This window comes from Mesoplodon densirostris, chromosome 2, assembly GCF_025265405.1.
Source record: "Mesoplodon densirostris isolate mMesDen1 chromosome 2, mMesDen1 primary haplotype, whole genome shotgun sequence".
NCBI classification, from domain to species: Eukaryota; Metazoa; Chordata; class Mammalia; order Artiodactyla; family Ziphiidae; genus Mesoplodon; species Mesoplodon densirostris.
Genome location: NC_082662.1, coordinates 161,108,035 through 161,133,226, shown reverse-complemented (window position 1 = coordinate 161,133,226; position 25,192 = coordinate 161,108,035). Strand labels below are relative to the sequence as shown.

Genomic DNA, 25,192 nt, shown 5'->3' with positions numbered 1-25,192 from the left:
CTGAGAGCTTGGCCCACAGCCCCCATATGAGAAAAACAGACCCAAGAAGTTTTGTATAAAATCCTAGGACTCCCCTGTACCTTTCAACTCCAGCAGAGTGACTCTCGATGCTCAAGAAATGACATCCCTTGCAACTCCACGTTCCTTTGCAAAGTAAAGCAAAACAAAAACAACACCCCTCTGTCAAAGGTAATCTTCATGTGTCTTTTTCTTACAACCTTAAGGCAGGGGTCCCCAACCCCCGGGCCATGGAACAGTACCAACCCATGGCCTGTTAGGAACCAGGCTACACAGCAGGAGGTGAGTGGCAGGCAAGCGAGCAAAGCTTCATCTACATTTACAGCCATTCCCCATCACTTGCATTACCGCTTGAGCTCCATCTCCTGTCAGATCAGTAGCGGCATTAGATTCTCATGCAAGTGTGAACCCTACTGTGAACAACGCATGCAACGGATCTAGGTTGCATGCTTCTTATGAGAATCCAATGCCTGATGATCTGAGGTAGAGCTGAGGCGGTGATGCTAGTGCTGGGGAGCGGCTGCAAATACAGATTATCATTAGCAGAGAGGTTTGACTGCACAGAAACCATAATAAATCAATTGCTTGCAGACTCAAATCAAAACCTTATCAGTGGGCTTCCCTGGTGGTGCAGTGGTTGAGAGTCTGCCTGCCGATACAGGGGACATGGGTTCATGCCCTGGTCCGGGAAGATCCCACATGCCGCGGAGCAACAAAGCCCGTGAGCCATGGCCGCTGAGCTTGTGCATCCGGAGCCTGTGCTCTGCAACGGGAGAGGCCACAACAGTGAGAGGCCCGCATACCGCAAAAAAAAATAAAAAAATAAAAAACCCTATCAGTGAGTGGCAAGTGACAATTAAGCTGCATCTGGTGGCAGGCTATATAGTGGCAAGTGGGTTGAGGTACTTCAATTGTACAGCTGCATCTGGGGGCAGGCTTTAAGTCAGAATCCAACAGTTATTTTAGGCCGTGCATGGCCCGCCCATTATTTTATTTTATTTTATTTTTTGCCCATTATTTTATTCTCCACCTCCATCCGCACCTCTTTCCCACACTCTGCACTTGTCTCAATCACAGTTTTGGTAAGCCCACAAGCTAACCCTAGCCAAAATGAGTAAAACACAAGCATCACTGGAGAGCTTCTTTGAAAAGGGGTAAAGACCCAATGATGATACAGCAGAAGACTCTAAGACTGCCAACAAAAAGAAAGCTGCATTTAAAAGAAAATACTGGGGGTGGGGTGGGGGCAGAGTCAAGATGGCAGCATGGGAGGACACAGAGTTCACGTCGCCCCACAACTAGGGCACCTGCTGGACACTGGTGGCCGAACTCAATGCCCAAGGAGGTGGGAGGAACCCCTGAGTGACCAGATAGGACATCGGGGGAGTGAGGGGGAAGGAGAAGTGGAGGCCGAACAGGACCAGCACCACTGAGGGTGCTGGGAGAGGGGAGGGGTTCCCATGCCTGCAGGGACCCTCAGGGATGCAGAAGATCAGAGGGAACCACATCTAGTATTTTTCCTGCCCAATCGGCCCGCAAGAAGCCTGCTGGGCTTCCAGACTGAGTCCTTCACCCTCCAAGGCCCCCTCTGAATGACGCTGGTCCTGGGCGGGGGGCGGCGGGACAAAAAGGAGCAGACAGGGAGGGACCCTCCGGGATGGGAGGATCAGGGGAAGTACTGTGAGTGTTTTCCTCACACACTCGGGCCCTGGGAAGCCTGCTCCTGGGCCTGATCCTCCGCCTCCAAGGCTCCCTCCAGCTGCGGGGGTCCTAGGGGCATGGGATGGGGGGGTAGAAGAAGAGAGGCCAATGGGAAGGGACCCTCTGGGATCAGAGGTGGGGGGAACATGCCTAGCGTTTCCCCCACCCACTGGTGCCAAGGGAGCCTGCTGGGGTCCTGGACCTGGTCCTCTGCCCTCCGAGGCCAGAGGCACTCCTGGGCCCCTCCTGCCACATTGAGCCTAACCCTCACCCCCCACCCACCTAGGGCCTTTTCAGGCCCTGTGGGACCTAAGCATAGCCCCAACAACTGCCTAAACCCCGCCCCAGCCTAAGCCTCACACCCAACAGCCAAGGCCTTTTCCCCTTTTTTTTCTCCTCTTTTTCACTATTGTGATTCTGTTTCACCTTCCAGTTGTTGTTTCATCTATTTTTTCATTTTTTCTAACATATCTGTTAGTTTTCTGATCTTATTTTCTGTTTTACTCTTTGATATTGTTCTGCTCCTTTTTTTTTTTTTTCTTTTTCTGCCCTGCAAGGTTTGCAGGATCTTGATTCATGAGCCAGGGGTCCGGCCTGAGCTCCTGCAGTGGGAACTCTGAGTCCAAACCATGGGACTAACAGAGAACCTCAGACCCCAGGGAATATTCATCAGAGTAAGATCTCCCGGAGGTTCTCATCTTGGCAACAAGACCCAGCTCTACCTAACAGCCTACAAACTCCAGTGCTGGAAGCCTGAGGCCAAACAACCAGTAAGACAGGAACAAAATCCCACCCATCAGGAAAAAAAAAAACAATGAGGTGACAAAAATATATGTCACAGATGAAGGACCAAGGTAAAAACTTACAAGACCAAATAAATGAAGAGGAAATAGGCAATCTACCTGAAAAAGAATTCAGAGTAATGATAGTAAAGATGATCCAAAATCTTGGAAATAGAATGGAGGCACAGATCGAGAAAATAAGAGAAATGTTTAACAAAGATCTAGAAGAACTAAAGAACAAACAGAGATGAACAACACAATAATTGAAATGAAAAATACACTAGAGGGAATCAAGAGCAGAATAAATTAGGCAGAAGAATGAATAAGTGAGCTGGAAGACAGAATGGTGGAAGTAACTGCCAAGGAGCAGAATAAAGAAAAAACAATGAAAAGAATTGAAGACAATCTTAGAGAGCTCTGGGACAACACTAAACTCACCAAAATTCAAATTATAGGGGTCCCAGAAGAAGAAGAGAAAAAGAAAGAGTCTGAGAAAATATTTGAAGAGATTATAGGTGAAAACTTCCCAAACTTGGGAAAGGAAATAGTCACCCAAATCCAGGAAGTGCAGAGGTTTCTTAGGATAAACCCTAAGAAAAACACACCAAGACACATATTAATCAAACTAACAAAAATTAAATTCAAAGAAAAAATATTAAGAGCAGCAAGAGAAAAACCAAAAATAATATACAAAAGAATCCCCATAAGGTTATCAGCTGATTTTTCAGTAGACACTCTGCAGGCCAGAAGGGAGTGGCAGGATATACTAAAAGCGATGAAAGAGAAAAACCTACAACCAATATTACTCTACCCAGCAAGGATCTCATTCAGATTCGATGGAGAAATCAAAAGCTTTACAGACAAGCAAAAGCTAAGAGAATTCAGCACCACCAAACCAGCTTTACAACAAATGCTAAAGAAACTTCAGTAGGTGGGAAACACAAGAGAAGAAAATGACCCACAAAAACAAACCCAAAACAATTAAGAAAATGGTGATAGGAAAATAGATATCGGTAATAACCTTGAATGTAAATGGATTAAATACTCCAACCAAAAGACACAGGCTCACTAAATGGATACAAAAACAAGACCCATATATATGCTCTCTATAAGAAACCCACTTCAAACCTAGGGACACATACCGACTCAAAGTGAAGGGATGGAAAAAGATATCCCATGCAAATGGAAATCAAAAAACAGCTGGAGTAGCAATAGTCATGTCAGATAAAATAGACTTTAAAATAAAGACTGTTACAAGAGATAAGGAAGGACACTACATAATGATCAAGGATCAATCCAAGACGAAGATATAACAATTATAAATATTTATGCACCCAACAAAGGAGCACCTCAATACATAAGGCAAATGCTAACAGCCATAAAAGGGGAAATTGACGGTAACACAATAATAGTAGGGGACTTTAACACCACACTTACACAAATGGACAGACCATCCAAACAGAAAATAAATAAGGAAACACAAACTTTAAATGACACAACAGACCAGAAAGATTTAACTGATATTTATATGACATTCCACCTGAAAGTGGCAGAATACACTTTCTTCTCAAGTGCACAAGGAAGATTCTCCAGGACAGATCATGTCTTGGGTCACAAATAAAGCCTCGGAAAATTTAAGAAAATTGAAAGTGTATCAAGCATTGTTTCTTTCTTTTTTTTTAATAGATCTTTATTGGAGTATAATTGCTTCACAATACTGTGTTAGTTACTGTTGTACAACAAAGTGAATCAGCCATATGCATACATATATCCCCATAACCTCTCCCTCTTGCGCCTCCCTCTCACCCTCCCTACGCTACCTCTCTAGGTCATCGGAAAGCACTGAGCTGATCTCCCTATACTATGCTGCTTCCCACTAGCTAATTATTTTACACTCGGTAGTGTATATATGTCGATATGAAGCACCTTTTCTTACCACAACTCTATGAGATTAGAAATCAATTACAGGAAATAAAAACTGTAAAAAACACAAATATATGGAGGCTAAACATGCACTACTACATAACCAAGAGATCACAGAAGAAATTAAAAAATACACAGAAACAAACGACAATGAAAACAGGACCACCCAAAACCTATGGGATGCAGCAAAAGCAGTTCTAAGAGGGAAGTTTACAGCAACTCAATCTCACCTCAAGAAACAAGAAAAATCTCAAATAAACAATCTAACCTTACACCTCAAGGAACTAGAGAAAGAAGAACAAACAAAACCCAAAGTTAGTAGATGGAAAGAAATCATAAATATCAGAGCAGAAATAAATGAAATAGAAATGAAGAAAACAATAGCAAAGATCAATAAAACTGAAAGTTGGATCTTTGAGAAGATAAACAAAACTGATAAACCTTTAGCCAGACTCATCAAGAAAAAAAGGGAGTGGACGCAAATCAATAAAATTAGAAATGAAAAAGGAAAAATCACAACTGACACTGCAGAAATACAAAGGATTATAAGAGACTACTACAAACAACTATATGCCAATCAAATGGACAACCACGAAGAAATGGACAAATTCGTGGAAAGGTACAATTTTCCAAGACTGAACCAAGAAGAATTAGAAAATATAAACAGACTTATCACAAGTAAAGAAATTGAAACTGTAATTAAAAATCTTCCAACAAACAAAAGTCCAGGACTAGATGGCTTCACAGGCGAATTCTATCAAACATTTAGAGAAGAGCTAACACCTATCCTTCCCAAACTCTTCCAAAATATAGCAGAGGGAGGAACACTCTCAAATTCGTTCTACAAGGCCACCATCACCCTGAAAACCAAAATCAGACAAAGATATCACAAAAAAAGAAAATTAGAGACCAGTATCACTGATGAACATAGTTGCAAAAATCCTCAACAAAATACTAGCAAACAGAATCCAACAACACACTAAAAGGATCATACACCATGATCAAGTGGGATTTATCCCAGGGATGCGAGGATTCTTCAATATATGCAAATCAATCAATGCGATACATCATATTAACAAGTTAAGGAATAAAAACCATATGATCATCTCAATAGAGGCAGAAAAAGCTTTTGCCAAAATTCAACACACATTTATGATAAAAATCTCTAGAAAATGGGCATAGAGGGAACTGACCTCAACATAATAAAGGCCATATACAACAAACCCACAGCAAACATCATTCTCAATGGTGAAAAACTGAAAGCATTTCCTCTAAGATCAGGAACAAGACAAGGATGTCCACTCTTGCCACTATTATTCAACATAGTTTTGGAAGTCCTAGCCACAGCAATCAGAGAAGAAAAAGAAATAAAAGGAATCCAAATTGGAAAAGAAGTAGTAAAACTGTCACTGTTTGCAGATGACAAGATACTACACATAGATAATCCTAAAGATGCCACCAGAAAACTACTAGAACTAATCAATGAATTTGGTAAGGTTGCAGGATACAAAATTAATGCACAGAAATCTCTGGCATTCCTATACACTAACAACAAAAAATCTGAAAGAGAAATTAAGGAAACAATCCCATTTACCATTGCAACACAAAGAATAAAATACCTAGGAATAAACCTACCTAGGCAGGCAAAAGACTTGTACTCAGAAAACTATAAAACACTGATGAAAGAAAACAATGATGACATAAACAGATGGAGAAATATACCATGTCCCTGGATTGGAAGAATCAATATTGTGAAGACGACTATACTACTGAAAGAAATCTACAGATTCCATGCAATTCCTATCAAACTATCAATGGCATTCTTCACAGAATTAGAACAAAAAATTTTACAGTTTATATGGAAACACAAAAGACCCCGAATAGCCAAAGTAATCTTGAGAAGGAAAAATGCAGCTGGAGGAATCAGGTTCCCCAACTTCAGACTATACTACAAAGCTACAGCAATCAAGACAGTATGGTACTGGCACAAAAACAGAAATATATATCAGTGGTACAGGACAGAAAGTCCAGAGATAAACCCACACATCTATAGTCACCTAATTTATGACAAAGGAGGCAAGAACATAAAATGGAGAAAACACAGCCTCTTCAATAAGTGATGCTGGGAAAACTGGACAGCTACATGTAAAAGAATGAAATTAGAACACTCCCCACCACCATACACAAAAATAAACTCAAAATCGATTAAAGAACTAAATGTAAGACTGGACACTATAAAACTCTTAGAGGAAAACATAGGAAAAACACTCTTTGAGATAAACCACAGCAAGATCTTTTTGGATCCACCTCCTAGAGTAATGAAAATAAAAACAAAAATAAACAAATGGGACCTAATTAAACTTAAAAGCTTTTGCACAGCAAAGGAAGCCATAAACAAGATGAAAAGACAACCCTCAGAATGGGAGAAAATATTTGCAAACGAAGCAACGGACAAAGGATTCATCTCCAAAATATACAAAGAGCTCATGGAGCTCAATATCAAAAAAAACAAACAATTAAACTAAAAACTGGGTGGAAGACCAAATAGACATTTCTCCAAAGAAACAGATGGCCAAGAGGCACATGAAAAGGTGCTCAACATCACTAATTATTAGAGAAATGCAAACCAAAACAACAATGAGGGTTTCCCTGGTGGCACAGTGGTTGATAGTCCGCCTGCCAATGCAGGGGACATGGGTTCGTGCCCCAGTCTGGGAAGGTCCCACATGCCACGGAGCAGCTGCACCCGTGAGCCATGGCCACTGAGCCTGAGCGTCCGGAGCCTGTGCTCCGCAACGGGAAAGGCCACAACAGTGAGAGGCCCGCGTACCACAAAAGAAAAAAAAAAACAAACTACAATGAAGTATCACCTCACACTGGACAGAATGGCCATCATCAAAAAATCTACACACAATAAATGCTGCAGAGGGTGTGGAGAAAGGGGAACCCTTTTGCACTGTTGGTGGGAATGTAAATTGATACAGCCACTGTGGAGAGCAGTATGCAGGTTCCTTAAAAACTATAAATATAACTACCATATGACCCAGCAATCCCACTACTGGGCATATATCCTGAGAACACCATAATTCAAAATGACACATGGGGGCTTCCTTGGTGGCACAGTGGTTAAGAATCCGCCCGCCAATGCAGGGGACAAGGGTTCAAGTCCTGGTCCCGGAAAATCCAACATGCCACAGAGCAACTAAGCCTGTGCGCCATAACTCCTGAGCCTGCGCTCTGGAGCCCGTGTGCCACAACTACTGAATCCCATGTGCCACAACTAGTGAATCCCGCATGCCACGACTACTGAAGCCCACGCGCCTAGAGCCCATGCTCCGCAACAAGAGAAGTCACCACAATGAGAAACCCGCGCACCGCAACGAAAAGTAGCCCCCACTCTCCGCAACTACAGAAAAGACTGCATGCAGCAACAAAGACCCAACACAGCCAAAGATAAATAAATTTAAATAAAATTGAAAAAAAAGGACACATGTACCCCAATGTTCATTGCACTATTTATAATAGCCAGGACATGGAAACAACCTAAATGTCCAACAACAAATGAATGAATAAAGAAGATGCGGTACATATATACAATGGAATATTACTCAGCCATAAAAAGGAACAAAATTGGGTCATTTGTAGAGATGTGGATGGATCTAGAGTCTGTCATACAGAGTGAAGTAAGCCAGAAAGAGAAAAACAAATATTGTATAGTAACGCATATATGTGGATTCTAGAAAAATGGTACAGATGAACCTATTTGCAGGGCAGGAATATAGATGTAGACGTAAAAAACAGACATATGGACATGGCGGGGGGGGGAAGCAGAGGGTGGGACGAATTGGGAGATTAGGTTTGACATAAATACACTACCATGTGTAAAGTAGATTGCTAGTGGGAACCTGCTGTATAGTACAGGGAGCTCAGCTTGGTGCTCTGTGACGACCTAGATGGGTGGAATGGGGGCAGTGGGAGGGGGACCAAGAGGGAGGGGATACAGGTATACATATAGCTGATTCACTTCATTGTACAACAGAAACTAACACAACATTGTAAAGCGATTATACTCCAATAAAAATTTAAAAATTAAAAAAAAGAAAGAAAAGAAAATACAAGTCTTACTTAAATTATAGGTTCATTGCAACAGGTGATTCACATTCTCCAAGCCCACTTTGTATATGTGGTGACCTGCTATCCAATGAAACTATGAAACCTTCAAAGCTGCTTTGCCACATAGAGACCAAGCATGCTGCATTAAAAGATAAGCCTTTGGAGTTTTCAAAAGAAAAAAGTGTGAACACGAAGAACAGAAGCAATTATTGAAGGCCACCACTTCATCAAATGTGTCTGCACTGAGAGCATCATTCTTAGTGGCCAACCACATTGCTAAAGCTAAGAAGCCCTTTACTATTGGTGAAGAGTTGATCCTGCTGCTGCTAAGGACATTTGTCATGAACTTTTAGGAGAGGCTGCAGTTCAAAAGGTGACATGTGTTCCTCTTTCAGCTAGCACCATAACTAGATGAACTGGTGAAACAGCAGAGGTTAGTGAGGCACAATTGTTAGAGAGGATTAATGAGTCACCATGGTACGCAATCCAGGTTGATGAGTCTACTGATGTTGACATCAAGGCAACAATGCGTGTTTTTGTGCAATATATATTTCAGGAGGATGTGCATGAGGATATGTTATGTGCACTTTTGTTGCCAACCAACACCACAGCTGCAGAACTATTCAAGTCGCTGAATGATTACGTATCAGGAAAACTGAATTGGTCATTTTGTGTCAGTATATGCATGGATGGAGCAGCTGCCACGACTGGACGGCTTTCTGGTTTCACTACTCGGGTCAAAGAGGTCGCTTCTGAATGTGAGTCTACGCACTGTGTCATCCACAGAGAAATGCTGGCTAGCCGAAAAATGTCACCTGAACTTAACAACATTTTGAAGGATATGATTAAAATTATCAACTACATTAAAGTACATGTCCTTAACTCATGTCTGTTCATGCAGCTCTGTGAGGAGATGGACGTAGGGCACACACAGAAGTGAGATGGCTTTCTAAAGGTAGATCACTGGCCAGAGTTTTTGAATTACAAGAGCCACTCCAGAGATTTCTTTTAGAAAAACAGTCACCACTGGCAGCACATTTCAGTGACACAGACTGGGTCACAAAACTTGCTTACTTGTGTGACATATTCAACCTGCTCAACGAACTCAATCTGTCACTTCAGGGTAGAACGACAACTGTGTTCTAGTCGGCAGATAAAGTGGCTGCGTTCAAAGCCAAACTGGAATTATGGGGGAGATGAGGAAACATTGGGATCGCTGACATGTTTTAAACATTAGCAGAGATTTTGAAAGAGACTGAGCCAGGGCCTTCTCTCTCGCACCTGGTGCATGATCACCTACCTCAGCTTTCAGAAGAGTTTGAGCATTACTTCCCAACCACAAAAGACCCCCGAACTGGGAAGGAATGGATCTGGGACCCATTTGTAAATAAGCCAGGTGAATCAACTTTGTCCATGCTAGAAGAGGATCAACTGCTTGAGGTCGCAAATGACAGCGGTCTTAAAAGTATGCTTGAGACAACTTCAAATCTCCATACGTTATGGATTAAAGTCAAGGCAGAATACCCTGAGATTGCCACAAAAGCACTGAGAAGGCGGCTTCCATTTCCAACATCCTATCTTTGTGAAGCAGGATTTTCTGCAGTGACAGCCACCAAAATGAGATGACGGAGTAGACTGGACATAAGCAACACAATGTAATAATAATAAAGTGCACAATAAATGTAATGCGCTTGAATCATCCCCAAACCATCTCCCCACCCCCCGTCTGTGGAAAAATTGTTTTCCAAGAAACTGGTCCCTGGTGCCAAAAAGGTTGGGGACCACTGCCTTAAGGAATCTGATCTTGCCACCTTAATACACTTTCTGCACTCTTCATTTTTTCTTTTATGCTTCCATAGCAAATAATAGAACTCCTCTAACTTTCTGCAATTATCTATTGACATGCTCACACTTCCCACCAGGATCTACACTTTATGTACACCTGGCCCATTAAATGGGTTCAATAAATGCTTATTGAATGAATAAATGAATGAGTGAATGACTGAATGAAAGCATGAACTTGTCTTCCTTTGGTTAAATTATGGGATGATAAGGTGTGATTTCAGGAAATAAGGTATTCCAACTACTTACCTAGTTCTTTGACAGCATCTCGCTTGTTGGTTTCCAAAATTTCATATAATTTCTGTGAGAAGTTAAGAAACACATTAATTTCTAATTACACCAAGTGCATTACTGGCTTTAAAATCTGAGAAAAAGAAGTATGGTAGGGGCTTCCCTGGTGGCACAGTGGTTAAGAATCTGCCTGCCAATGCAGGGGACACAGGCTCGGGCCCTGGTCCAGGAAGATCCCACATGCCACGGAGCAAGTAAGCCCATGCACTACAACTACTGAGCCTGTGGTACAGAGCCCGCGTGCCACAACTACTGAAGCCCACGTGCCTAGAGCCCGTGCTCCACGACAAGAGAAGCCACCGCAATGAGAAGCCTGCGCACCACAACAAAGAGTAGCCCCCGCTCGCCGCAACTAGAGAAAGCCCGCGTGCAGCAACGAAGACCCAACGCAGCCAAAAATAAATTAATTAAATAAATAAAAAAATTTTTTAAAGAAGTACGGTAGAAGAAGTCTCACTTAGATTAGCGTTTGGGTGAGATATTTAGCTCAAATCTTCCCTCTCTGTCAATTCTGCTGATTTCCCCAGGCTCACACTCATAGTGCAATGGATGTTGTATAGTAGCTTACATAACTACTGTGCCTAATATTTCTTAGAAAAGACAAGTGTACACTCCACTGTGCATCAAGGAGAATTCTCATAGATAGCGTGCCACGAGAGGGTGGCCAACAGAGAAGGTGTTTGGGGAGCCAGTCTATCGGGAATGCAAAAATGAGTGGAATAATGAGAAAATATGGTGTCAAGTAGGTCATGTTTCCTACAGATAACTCCTGACATAACTGAAGAAAGAGGTCCACTCTGGGCTAACCAATCTGTTCATTCATGCAATAGGTATTTGTCCAATTCCCACCATGTCCCAGGCATGGCTCTACATGGAGCTTGCCCTCTAGGTTTGAGTCCTTCTGGAGCTTCCACTTGGCCACATCAACAGCCCTGGGACTAAACAACTGACAGTTCTCTAGGACAGTCAGGTACAGATGGCTGAAATTCTGCACCCAAATCATGCATGGTACCTTCCTATTTACAAGGAACAACTGGTTTGTTATCTAAAATTTAAGCAGTTAAAGTTAACTGTGTGTTGTTTTGTTTAGAGAAGTCACATTAATCACTCATTTTGGATATAAGAATGAAGTATACAATTTTTTTTTTTTTTTTTTTTTTTGCCACCGAACATCTTGCGGGATCTTAGTTCCCAGACCAGGGATGGAACCCGTGCCCTTGGCAGTGAAAGCACAGAGTCCTAACTACTGGACCATTAGGGAATTCCCTGAGTATACAATTTTTATTAAATTGTTTCTTCTCACTTGATAACACTGAATCAGCAATGGGAAGGTACCAAATTATTAGCCTGCACGTGACACCTACATACTGTGCTCCATCCCTGCTTGCAACAGTTCATAGACAGCAGCTAAGCCCCCTTCATACTACCAGCTCTGTAAAATTGCCACAGAATGACGTTGCATAAGACACCATTAGGAACCGACTCCTGCCCACAAAGAGAAAATAACCATGAAAGCCTGGACATACATGTGACTTCTCTAAAGGTGAGCTGCCACTGGCCAGTTTCTTGAACCGTGTCACTTTCAAAATAAACACCAGTTTGATATCTAAACACATCTCAATAAGACATTTAAATGTTTACTGAAGTCTCCTTTAAAAATGCTAAAGGGGAATTCTTTTCATGTCTTACACTTCCAGGCAAATCTCTGCCCCCAAATCGCTACGCCTTCACCCAAACTCCTCAAAACACATTCTTAACTTCCCCCACTGGCTCTTGTTTTTCTTCTCTCCTCTTCCTGTTTCTGAAATATTTTCTCCTATGAATAGCTTTATGTTCTTCCTAATATAGATCAACCTAAACTTTCAGTAGTTCTTTTAATTTTCTTCTCCAATATTCTAAGTAAATCAACAGGATAGAATTCTGTTGCACATTAATATTGGATCCAATAATCAATACTCCTGTGATAAATCTAGATAATATTTCTCTATCCAGTCTGTAAGGATTTCATAAAAGATGTCAGATGCTTTCCTAAAATTCAGGTATACTCTTCCTATAGTGGTATCTGATTATAAAAAAGAAATCTTAAATGCTAAAGATATTTAACAATATATCTTTTATGTATTTTAGAAATTAAAAATTAAAACATTAAATTAGGTGTCTTCACAGCCTCTCCCTCTCCTGAATTTGATAAAGAAACAGGCTCTCTTTCTTGGCTGAGAACCTGAGGCAACCAACAGTCATCACAAAAAATGGGCACAACAACCGGAAGACATAACCCCCAGCCCATCCTGATTTTGTTTTTATGCACACAATTATAAGATCTAGGGCTTCAGTAATTAGGATTTAAATTCATTCTTGGATTAAAACTCAGGAGTCTCACTTGGGCTGAGAAAACACCCTTTAGCTATTGCTACTACTCAATTTAGATTTTCATCTACATATATGAAAATATAACCCCAAATCACCAAACACTGGGTGGAAAAACTGAATGAAAGATAAGAACCAAACACAACAAATAGAAGAATGAACCTCAAAGAAGCAGAACTGATACAGGAAACAGAAATACTTAAAATAAAGACGTTCAAGAGAATATCACATTCTTTTAAAAAGAAAAAAGAAACAGTTACTATAAAAAAGAAGCAATCAAAGTTCCTGATTGCTTGACAAATAGTATTTGTCAAAAAAAAAAGTTAACAAATGGGCTGAATAACAGAATAGACAAAGCTAAAGACTGACTTAGGAACCTGGAAAATCAAACTGGGGGTTCTCAATGCAAAGAGGAAAGAGTTGAAAGTTATGAGGAAAGTTGAAAGAGGGACTAAACACAGATATTCAAAACTCTCTTTAAAAGAGTGCCGAAAGAAGAAAATAGAAACCACAGAGGGGAGAAAATAATCAAAGAAGTAATGGAAGGAAGATGGTAATCTTCCGATTATAAAGGCTTCATCATGTGCTGAATGGAACAAATTTTTTTAAAAAATCACACGTAGACACATCTTGGTGAAATTTCAGAACTCCAAGGATAAAAAGAAAATCCCAAAGACTTTAAAGAGTGAGGGAAAAAGTCACCTACAAAAGCAAAAGTAAAATCGGTCATGTATCAGCAATGCTGAAAACAGAGGGGCAATGACTTCAGGAAAATGGTTTTGAAGAGTCAAACAATTAAAATCAAAACAAAAAGAATTTTGGACTTACAGAAAATTTTTGGACGTATGGAAAAAATTTCTTAAGGACATAATCCAGCATAATAGAAAGGAAAGTAAAAAGGGAGCTCACATGAGACTCCAGAAAGAGTGGCTGAGGAATATAACTTAAAGGAAGAGAAGGAAGGTATTGTTAAAAAAATTAATTCATTTGTTGTTTCATAGAGAAGAGTCTCCTTCAAGTACGAAAGGTTTAATGACATAGGATCATATTTCCTTTGTTATGGATTCAATCAAATGATAGGTTCTAGAGTGAATAACATTTATATGATCATAATATTTATATAATCATAAAGTAGAGGTTGTTTTTTGGTTTTCCATCTATAGAGTCATTTACTGAAAAGAATGAAGACAATTATACGTACAGCATAGAAGGTAAATGTTATAAACTGTTTCCCTGTAAAAGTAATAGCTCCAAAAATTTGAGAGAAAAAGAAAAGGTTAAAGGAGATGAATGTTTAATCTCCTTATATTGCATGGCAAAGAGTAAATAAAGGCTGTTTAGAAATAATAAATCAATAATTAGATCCACCAGAGGGCAGACAGCAGAAGCAAGAAGAACAACAATCCTGCAGCCTGTGCAACAAAAAACACATTCACAGAAAGAGAGACAAGGTGAAAAGGCAGAGGGCTATGTACCAGATGAAGGAACAAGATAAAACCATAGAAAAACAACTAAATGATGTGGAGATAGGCAACCTTCCAAAAAAAGAATTCAGAATAATGATAGTGAAGATGATCCAGGGCCTCGGAAAAAGAATAGAGGCAAAGCTCGAGAAGATGCAAGAAATGTTTAACAAAGACCTAGAAGAATTAAAGAACAAACAAACAGAGATGAACAATACAATAACTGAAATGAAAACTACACTAGAAGGAATCAATAGCAGAATAACTGAGGCAGAAGAATGGATAAATGACCTGGAAGACAGAATGGTGGAATTCACTGCTGTGGAACAGAATTAAGAAAAAAGAATGAAAAGAAATGAAGTCAGCCTAAGAGACCTCTGGGACAACAATAAACACAACAACATTCCCATTATAAGGGTCCCAGAAGGAGAAGAGAGAGAGAAAGGGCCCGAGAAAATATTTGAAGAGATTATAGTCGAAAACTTCCCTAACATGGGAAAGGAAATAGCCACCCAAGTCCAGGAAGCACAGCAAGTCCCATACAGGATAAACCCAAGGAGAAACACACTGAGACACATAGTAATCAAATTGGCAAAAATTAAAGACAAAGAAAAATTATTGAAAGCAACAAGGGACAAATGACAAATAACATACAAGCGAACTCCCATAAGGTTAACAGCTGATTTGTCAGCAGAAACTCTACAAGCCAGAAGGGAGTGGCATGATATACTTAAAGTGACAAAAGGGAAGAAACTACAACCAGGATTACTCTACCCAGCAAGGATCTCATTCAGATTTGATGGAGAAATCAAAAGCTTTACAGAGAAGGAAAAGCTAAGAGAATTCAGCACCACCAAACCAGCTCTACAACAAATGCTAAAGGAACTTCTCTAAGTGGGAAACACAAGAGAAGAAAAGGACCTACAAAAAGAAACCCAAAACAACTAAGAAAATGGTCATAGGAACATACATATCGATAATTACCTTAAAAATGAATGGATTAAACGTTCCAACCAAAAGACTCAGGCTTGCTGAATGGATACAAAAACAAGACCCATATATATGCTGTCTACAAGAGACCCACTTCATACCTACGGACACAAACAGACTGAAAGTGAGGGGATAGGAAAAGATATTCCATGCAAATGGAAATCAAAAGAAAGCTGAAGTAGCAATACTCGTATCAGACAAAATAGACTTTAAAATAAAGAATGTTACAAGAGACAAGGAAGGGCACTACATAATGATCAAGGGATCAATGCAAGAAGAAGATATAACAATTATAAATATATATGCACCCAACATAGGAGCAGCTCAATACATAAGGCAACTGCTAACAGCTATAAAAGAGGAAATCGACAGTAACACAATAATAGTGGGGGACTTTAACACCTCACTTAAACCAATGGAAAGATCACCCAAAATGAAAATAAATAAGAAACAGAATTTTTAAATGACACAATAGACCACATAGATTTAATTGATAGTTATAGGACATTCCATCCAAAAACAGCAGATTACACTTTCTTCTCAAGTGCACATGGAACATTTTCCAGGATAGATCACATCTTGGGTCACAAATCAAGCCTTAGTAAATTTAAGAAAATTGAAATCATATCAAGCATCTTTTCTGACCACAAATCTATGAGATTAGAAATCAATTACAGGGGAAAAAACGTTAAAAAACACAAACACATAGAGGCTAAATAATACGTTACTAAATAACCAAGAGATCACTGAGGAAATCAAAGAGGAAATCAAAAAATACCTAGAGACAAATGACAATGAAAACACGACGATCCAAACCCTGCGGGATGCAGCAAAAGCAGTTCTAAGAGGGAAGCTTATAGCTATACAAGCCCACCTCAAGAAACAAGAAAAATCTCAAATAAACAATCTAACCTTACACCTAAAGGAAGTAGAGAAAGAAGAACAAACAAAACCCAAAGTTAGCAGAAGGAAAGAAATCATCAAGATCAGAGCAGAAATAAATGAAATAGAAACAAAGAAAACAACAGCAAAGATGAATAAAATTAAAAACTGGTTCTTTGAGAAGATAAGCAAAATTGATAAACCATTAGCCAGACTCACCAAGAAAAAGAGGGAGAGGACTCAAATCAATAAAATTAGAAATGAAAAAGGAGAAGTTACAACAGACAACACAGAAATACAAAGCATCCTAAGAGACTACTACAAGCAACTCTATGCCTATATAATGGACAACCTGGAAGAAATGGACAAATTCTTAGAAAGGTACAACCTTCCAAGACTGAACCAGGAAGAAATAGAAAATATGAACAGACCAATCACAACTAATGCAATGGAAACTGTGATTAAAAATCTTCCAACAAACAAAAGTCCAGGACCAGATAGCTTCAAAGGTGAATTCTATCAAACATTTAGAGAAGAGCTAACATCCATCCTTCTCAAACTCTACCAAAAAAATGTGGAATAAGGAACACTCCCAAACTCATTCTATGAGGCCACCATCACCCTGATACCAAAACCAGACAAAGATACTACAAAAAAAGAAAATTACAGACCAATATCACTGACGAATATAGATGCAAAAATCCTCAACAAAATACTAGCAAACAGAATCCAGCAACACATTAAAAGGATCATACACCATGATCAAGTGGGATTTATCCCAGGGATGCAAGGATTCTTCAATATATGCAAATCAATCAATGTGATACACCATATTAACAAATTGAAGAATAAAAACTATATGATCATCTCGGTAGATGCAGAAAAAGCTTTTGACAAAATTCAACACCCATTTATGATAAAAAAAAAACTCTCCAGAAAGTGGGCATAGAGGGAATCTACCACAACATAATAAAGGCCATATACGACAAACCCACAGCAAACATCATTCTCAATGGTGAAAATCTGAAAGCATTTCCTCTAAGATTAGGAACAAGACAAGGATGTCCACTCTCACCACTATTATTCAACAGAGTTTTGGAAGTCCTAGCCAAGGCAATCAGAGAAGAAAAAGAAATGAAAGGAATATAAATTGGAAAAGAAGAAGTTAAACCATCACTGTTTGCAGATGACATGATACTATACACAGAGAATCCTAAAGATGCCACCAGAAAACTACTAGAGCTAATCAATGAATCTGGTAATGTTGCAGGATACAAAATTAATGCACAGAAATCTGTTGCATTCCTATACACTAATGATGAAATATATGAAAGATAAATTAAGGAAACACTCCCATTTACCACTGCAACAAAAAGAATAAAATACCTGGGAATAAACCTACCTAAGGAGACAAAGGACCTGTATGCAGAAATCTGTAAGACACTAATGAAAGAAATTAAAGATGATACCAACAAATGGAGAGATACACCATGTTCTTGGATTAGAAGAATCAGTATTTTGAAAATGACTATACTACCCAAAGCAATCTACAGATTCAATGCAATCCCTATCAAATTACCAATGGCATTTTTTACAGAACTAGAAGAAAAAATCTTAAAATTTGTATGGAGACACAAAAGACCCCGAATAGCCAAAGCAGTCTTGAGGGGAAAAAAAGGAACTGGAGGAATCAACTCTCTGACTTCAGACTATACTACAAAGCTACAGGAACCAAGACAATATGGTACTGGCACAAAAAGAGAAACATAGATCAACGGAACAAGAGAGAAAGCCCAGATATAATCTCATGCACCTATGGCCAACTAATCTATGACAAAGGAGGCAAGAATATACAACGGAGAAAAGACAGTCTCTTCAATAAGTGGTGCTGGGAAAACTGGACAGCTACATGTAAAAGAATGAAATTAGAACACTCCCTAACACCATACACAAAAATAAACTCAAAATGGATTAGAGGCCTTCCCTGGTGGTGCAGTGGTTGAGAGTCCGCCTGCCGATGCAGGGGACATGGGTTCGTGCCCCGGTCCGGGAAGATCCCACATGCCGCGGAGCAGCTGGGCCCGTGAGCCATGGCCACTGAGCCTGTGCATCCAGAGTCTGTGCTGCACAATGGGAGAGGCCACGACAGTGAGAGGCCCGTGTACCGCAAAAAAAAAGAAAAAAAAATGGATTAGAGACCTAAATGTAAGACCAGACACTATAAAACTCTTAGAGGAAAACATAGGAAGAACACTCTTTGACATAAATCACAGAAATATCTTTTTTGATCCACCTCCTAGAGTAATGGAAATAAAAACAAAAATATACAAATGGGACCTAATGAAACTTCAAAGCTTTTGCACAGCAAAGCAAACCACAAACAAGACAAAAAGACAACCCTCAGAATGGGAGAAAATATTTGCAAACCAATCAACGGACGAAGGATTAATCTCCAAAATATATAAACAGCTCATGCAGCTCAATAGTAAAAAAACAAACAACCCAATCCAAAAATGGGCAGAAGACCTAAATAGACATTTCTCCAAAGAAAACATACAGATGTCCAAGAAGAACAAGAAAAGCTGAGCAACATCACTAATTATTAGAGAAATGCAAATCAAAACTACAATGAGGTATCACCTCACACCAGTTAGAAGGGGCATCATCAGAAAATCTACAAACAACAAATGCTGGAGAGGGTGTGGGGAAAAGGGCATCCTCTTGCACTGTTGGTGGGAATGTGAATTGATACAGCCACTATGGAGAACAGTATGGAGGTTCCTTAAAGAACTAAAAATAGAATTACCATATGAGCCAGCAATCCCACTACTGCGCATGTGCCCAGAGACAACCATAATTCAAAAAGACACACGTGCCCCAATGTTCATTGCAGCAGTATTTACAATAGCCAGGACACAGAAACAACCTAAATGTCCAATGATAGATGAATGGATAAAGAAGATGTGGGGGCCTCCCTGGTGGCGCAGTGGTTGAGAGTCCGCCTGCCGATGCAGGGGATACAGGTTCGTGCCCCGGTCTGGGAGGATCCCATATGCCGCGGAGCGGCTGGGCCCGTGAGCCATGGCCGCTGGGCCTGCGCATCCGGAGCCTGTGCTCCGCAACGGGAGAGGCCACAACAGTGAGAGGCCCGCATACCGCAAAAAGAAAAAAAAAAAAAAAAAGAAGATGTGGTACATATATACAGTGGAATATTACTCAGCCATAAAAAGGAACGAAATTGGGTCATTTGTAGAGACATGGATGCATCTAGGGACTGTCATACAGTCAGAAAGTTAGAAAGAGAAAAACAAATATCGTATATTAACGCATGTATGTGGAACCTAGAAAAATGGTACAGATGAACCAGTTTGGAGGCCTGAAATTGAGCCACAGATGTAGAGAACAAACGTATGGACACCAAGGGGGGAAAGTGGTGGGGGGCGGGGGTGAGGGTGTGATGAATTGGGCGATTGGGACTGACATCTATACACTGATGTGTATAAAACTGATGACTAATAAGAACCTGGTGTATAAAAAATAAATAAAATAAAATTCCATAAAAAAAGAATTAAATAATATGCATATTATTAAAATTATTATTGGCTAATAGTAGAGGAATTTAACCCAGGAGTGGTAGCTTTGGGGCTGTCTCTGGGAGATGGTAGAGTAGAGGGCTGAGAGGGATAATTTTATTTCTTTTATTATATTATTTCCAAGTTGCAAAATTATGCATGAATATTTTTTACCGTAAGTGTTCTGTGTGTGTATATTCAAAGACCTTACCTCTTAGGCCATAGAATTGAATACTCTGAAGCAGAAAATCATATATGAAAGTTAAAATAGCCCTTTTAGGAACATAACTCTGCTAAATTGCAGAGGGGCCTGTAGTGGACAGACTGGTGTGAGGGAAGCTGGTTAGGAGGTGATTCATTCCACCTGTGAGTTCGTAATGTGCTTACATCCTCATCTCCCATTTGGTACTTACCTTAAACTGCCTGGAAATGAGGATCTTGAATGATAAATAATAATAAATACTACCACTTATGCACTCCTCAGTACCAGCATTTGAAGCTTTCACTGTCAAATCTTTGTTCTCTTTCCCTCTCTCTCCCGCCACTTCAGACCTACCCTTTCCTTAAAGCCTTGTTCATGTCTCATTTCCTACATGAAGCCTATTTCAAGTGTCCTACCCTTCGAGAGTGTTACAAAGACAGACAGAATCTCTCCTCTGCACTCAGAAAATGAAAACGAATAGATTTTCTTCTCTGAAGATCATAAATGAGTTTGATAATCATAGCTGAAATTTAAAGAGCAGAGACTGTTCTCTGCAGCACCTCGTATCACATAATAAACAACTGAATCCCTTTCACTTGATATAATTTATCTATTGGGTCAAATACATGCAGAAATGGTCTTAAAAGAAATCAAGACACCTAAGTGATGTTTTCCCCAAATGACCAGTGCTTGTCTCTCACCTGATTTATTGATTCTTGGCTAGAAATTTGTTTTATTAAAAACTTGGTATCCTCTTGACTTTTGACATAGCCTTTTGTAATACTATACATCAAGCTGAGATGCTTTTTGATCTGCACATCTACAATATTCATCAGCAGTGGTATTAGTACCTGGAATAACAGAGAGAAAAAAACTGAAAATTTAATGAGGAAAAGCACCCTCTAAGGCAGATGTTCTCAAAGTGTCATTTCTAACAAGCTTGTTAGAAACACAAATGTGACGCCATTGCTGAAACACAAATTCTCAGGCCCCACTCCAGACCTGCTGAATCAGAAACTCTGGGGATGGGTCCCAAAATCGGTGCTTTAACAAGTCCTCCAGGTGATTCTATGCACACTCAAGTTTGAGAGCCACTCTAAAGAAATGAAAGCTCAAAGAACTGTTCTGTAGCTTTAAGGGGAAATCCCTATCTGCACTTTCCCTCATTCTCCATATCACCAGTTTTCAGGAGACAAGAGAGGTCACCCCAATAACCTGGGTGATAGTAACCAACCGAATAAATCTTCTCTCTACACCTCAGTTTCTCCACTTGTAAGATAAGGACCTTAGGGTATCTAAGATACTCCTTAGCTCTAAATTTCTCAAATCATAAGCTGAGGAGAGTGCAGTGACTGAGGAGAGTGGGATTTTTAAATATAAACCTCCCTGGGTTCAAATACCAGCTCTGCTACTCACCAGCTCTGTGACCTTGAGCAAGTTACTTAGTGACTCCAAGGACTCAGTGTCCTCATCTGTTCAATGATGATAATAATACCTAAGGACCAGAATTCCAGTGGAGTGGCCCTCACGAGCAATGCAGTGAATCACAGAGACAGATGCACATCAGAGCACAGGGAGGATGGTGAGGGGCAAGAGGAAGATGTGACCAGGAAAAGAACATCACAGAGAAGGAGTCACAAGAGCAGAGAAGGAACAGATTTTTTTTTAAACTGTTATTCTGGTTGTGAAACTTTGGGCAGAGGGAGAGATATTAAAGAGGATTTTTATGAAGTTTTATTCCATGATGCACTGGCACCCCCTGGGCCGATCTGAAGTAAAGGTCTCCAATATTCTTCAAAGTTTTCCAAGAAAGATTTGTTTCTTTTGAAAGCCACACTTTGCTGAGACTGGCTATTAGGACACCTAACTTGATAAAGTGGTGACACCTACTTCACAGGGCTCTCATAACAATTTAACTAGATAATGTAAGTAAAGTGGTCTGCACAGTTCCTGAAACATAGTAACTGCTCAGTAAACAAAAGCTAATCATGACTATATTTACTTAAATACACTCCACTGGGACTTGTCAGAGCATGTTAAACAGAAATAGCAACTAGTTCACACCTTAAATAGGGTTGACTTCCACAATAACACATCTTTAAATCTTTATTTCACTCAGAGAGACTTTTCACAAAGTATTCCTTCTAAAATAATTATTTTACATTCATCTGCATAAGATCCCTGTATAGGGCTTCCCTGGTGGCGCAGTGGTTGGGAGTCCGCCTGCCGATGCAGGGGACACGGGTTCATGCCCCGGTCTGGGAAGATCCCACATGCCGCGGAGCGGCTGGGCCTGTGAGCCATGGCCGCTGAGCCTGCGCTTCCGGAGTCTGTGCTCCGCAACGGGAGAGGCCACAACAGTGAGAGGCCCGTGTACCGCAAAAAAAAAAAAAAAAAAAAGATCCCTGTATAAAAACTGATTATCTAAGGACGCCTCTACCTTCTGCATTAAGACTTAGCCTCATTCTACATATCCTCATTTCTAGAGTCGTTTGTATTATGGTGGGTTATACCTTATGTCGACACTTTGCTCTAAACTCAGCTCACAGGGAAAAAATCATAAATAAATTGTGCATACAACTCTGTAGAGTCATTCTTATGAACACTAAAGTTTGGTAACATTAATATAGAATCAAGGAAGGAACAAAAAAAGGAAGTCAACAAGCACAAGTCTGGGCATTCAGACGATTTTGCCTTTAAGATTACTATAAAATTGCTTGGAGAATGGGGACTGGATGGAGGATTCTAATGTATGCCTTTTGCCATCAGGGTTTACAGCAATGTTTTTTCATATTAAGCCTCTATAACTTCAATACATACTAACAAACTTATTTGATGTAATAAGAATTAAGCAACTCAAAAATATGGAGTGGCAAGTGAAATCATCTAAAGCACCCAAGTTAAAAGCTTATATAATGCAACTGCATTAGAAAGAGAAAGGAGGCTTAAGAACAGAGACTGAAAATCTGAAGATCTACCTTCAGAATCAAAACCAGAGCCGTGAAAAGAAGAAATGGTCATTGTTAAGGAGACTGAAGGCCACAGTAAAACTGAACTTCATAGGCAGTGGGCTATGTAAGTAGTGTGGGCTCTAGGGTAAATATTTTTATGCTTCTGCACAGTTAGGGCTTTATGAGCAAATTTTACTAAAACTTGGAGAACTTGTTTCTGGGTTATCCTGCTGCAAGGGGCACCACTGTTTTCATTTATTCATTCAATACATAATTTATTAAGTACTTACTATATACTAGGTACCATTCTGGAGCCATAGGTTACATCAGTGAGCAAAACAAAGATCCCTACCTCGTGGAAAGCACATATAACATACAGTAAAAAAGTGATAAGTGCTATGCAGAAAAATTAAAATTTAAGCAAGTGGAGGGGGATCAGAGAGATGGGTGGAACACCCATCTACGTAGCGTAGAAGAAGATCAAGGAAGACATTCTCCATGAGGTGAGATGTGAGCAATGACTTGAAGGGAGTGAGAGAGTGAACCATACAGATACCTATAAAGAGAGGGTTCCAGGAGAAAAGACAGCTCCCTCCCTCATTTCTTTCAAAATAGTGAGGTTTCTTAATTCATTCGACAAATAGTATAGAAAAAAAACAGTATTTTAAAATGTGAAGTTTTACCTTGATAAGAGGAATAAATCTAATTATTCTGAAATAACCTATTATTACTGTAAACTGAATAAGAACCAAGTGGTCTGGTCTCAATCTGACAAAGTATATACAAAATATATCAACGATTCCAATAAGCACGATAAAAAATTCCAAAGTATTCCAACGTTGATGAAAATATCTGCTTTTCAAAATTGTTATCTGTTTAGAAAACATACAGAATGTACATCATTTCATAGCACTATACAATGATATGGGGAGGGGATTCTTAAAAATTAACAGTTAAATCCTTAACTACAAATGAGTTATATTCCAAAAGTTGGGTTTTAAGTCATTCATTTGAAATTCAAAAAAATCCTACATCAAAAATTATAATTTGGGGCTTCCCTGGTGGCGCAGTGGTTGAGAGTCCGCCTGCCGATGCAGGGGACACGGGTTCGTGCCCCGGCCTGGGAAGATCCCACATGCCGCAGAGCGGCTGGGCCCGTGAGCCATGGCCGCTGAGCCTGCGCGTCCGGAGCCTGTGCTCCGCAACGGGAGAGGCCACAACAGTGAGAGGCCCGCGTACCACCAAAAAAAAAAAAAAAATTATAATTTGATTCCAAATATACATAATCTATTATGAAGCTGTAATGCCAAAGAAAAGCAATGAAAAATACTAAACAGATTCATTGTAATACTATTAATTATAAATAAAGTATGAAAACAATAATGCTGATAAATCATCTTTGAAGCATTTATCCTAAAAAGTAGTTCTCATCTTATATTATTACAAGTAACTAGCAAACCATTTTGGTTTTATTCACTTATTTATTCTTTGCATCATTACAGGGAGTATTTGAGGGAAACAGCAAATGTCTAGATTTTCAATTCTCTTTTGCCTGATCTTTGAGATTCTCTCCACTTTTATGATACTTCTCTTGTCTGATATCCAAGACTAACTGTTTTACGGATTTCATTATTAAACTCAGAAAATTCAAAAAGATTACCAAAATTCCAGGATCATATCAACTGTTACAGCAAAAGGCTTCTAGTATCAATTATTTCAAAAAAATGACAAAAATAGATTCAAATTATCTAAACTGTTCTTTTTATAGGATACATTTCTATTTTAAGCAGTACCTTCAATGCTGATTCTAACAGATATAAAAATACAAAATAGTAGTTTACTAATATCAGTGCTGACACATTTAATTCTCTTGCCATTGGCCATAGATGCATTATCATAGGATAAATGTACATTATTCTTATAATATGTCCTGCATATTCAAATTCTTCTGAAAATACAATGCGATATATAAAACTCAGAAATTTATTATTCCTGAAAAAAAAGAGATCAAATAAAATGTCAGATCACTTTAAAGGTATAACACTTAAAATCTGAAGTTCATTTGTTTAAATAAATATTAACATTAATTTGAAGA

General features: G+C 39.5%; 1 protein-coding gene across 1 annotated transcript in view; it reads right to left on the bottom strand.

Annotated features, from left to right (window-relative positions):
• The window catches only part of SLC9C2 (solute carrier family 9 member C2 (putative)), a 95,185-nt gene that overhangs the window by 29,364 nt on the left and 40,629 nt on the right, over positions 1-25,192 (bottom strand). The window contains exons 15-18 of the mRNA XM_060078601.1: positions 24,891-25,089; positions 23,781-23,969; positions 20,848-20,997; positions 10,629-10,680 (exon numbers count right to left, since the gene is read on the bottom strand). Coding sequence (XP_059934584.1) covers positions 10,629-10,680; positions 20,848-20,997; positions 23,781-23,969; positions 24,891-25,089 — 590 coding nt within the window. The remainder of the gene's footprint in view (positions 1-10,628; positions 10,681-20,847; positions 20,998-23,780; positions 23,970-24,890; positions 25,090-25,192) is intronic.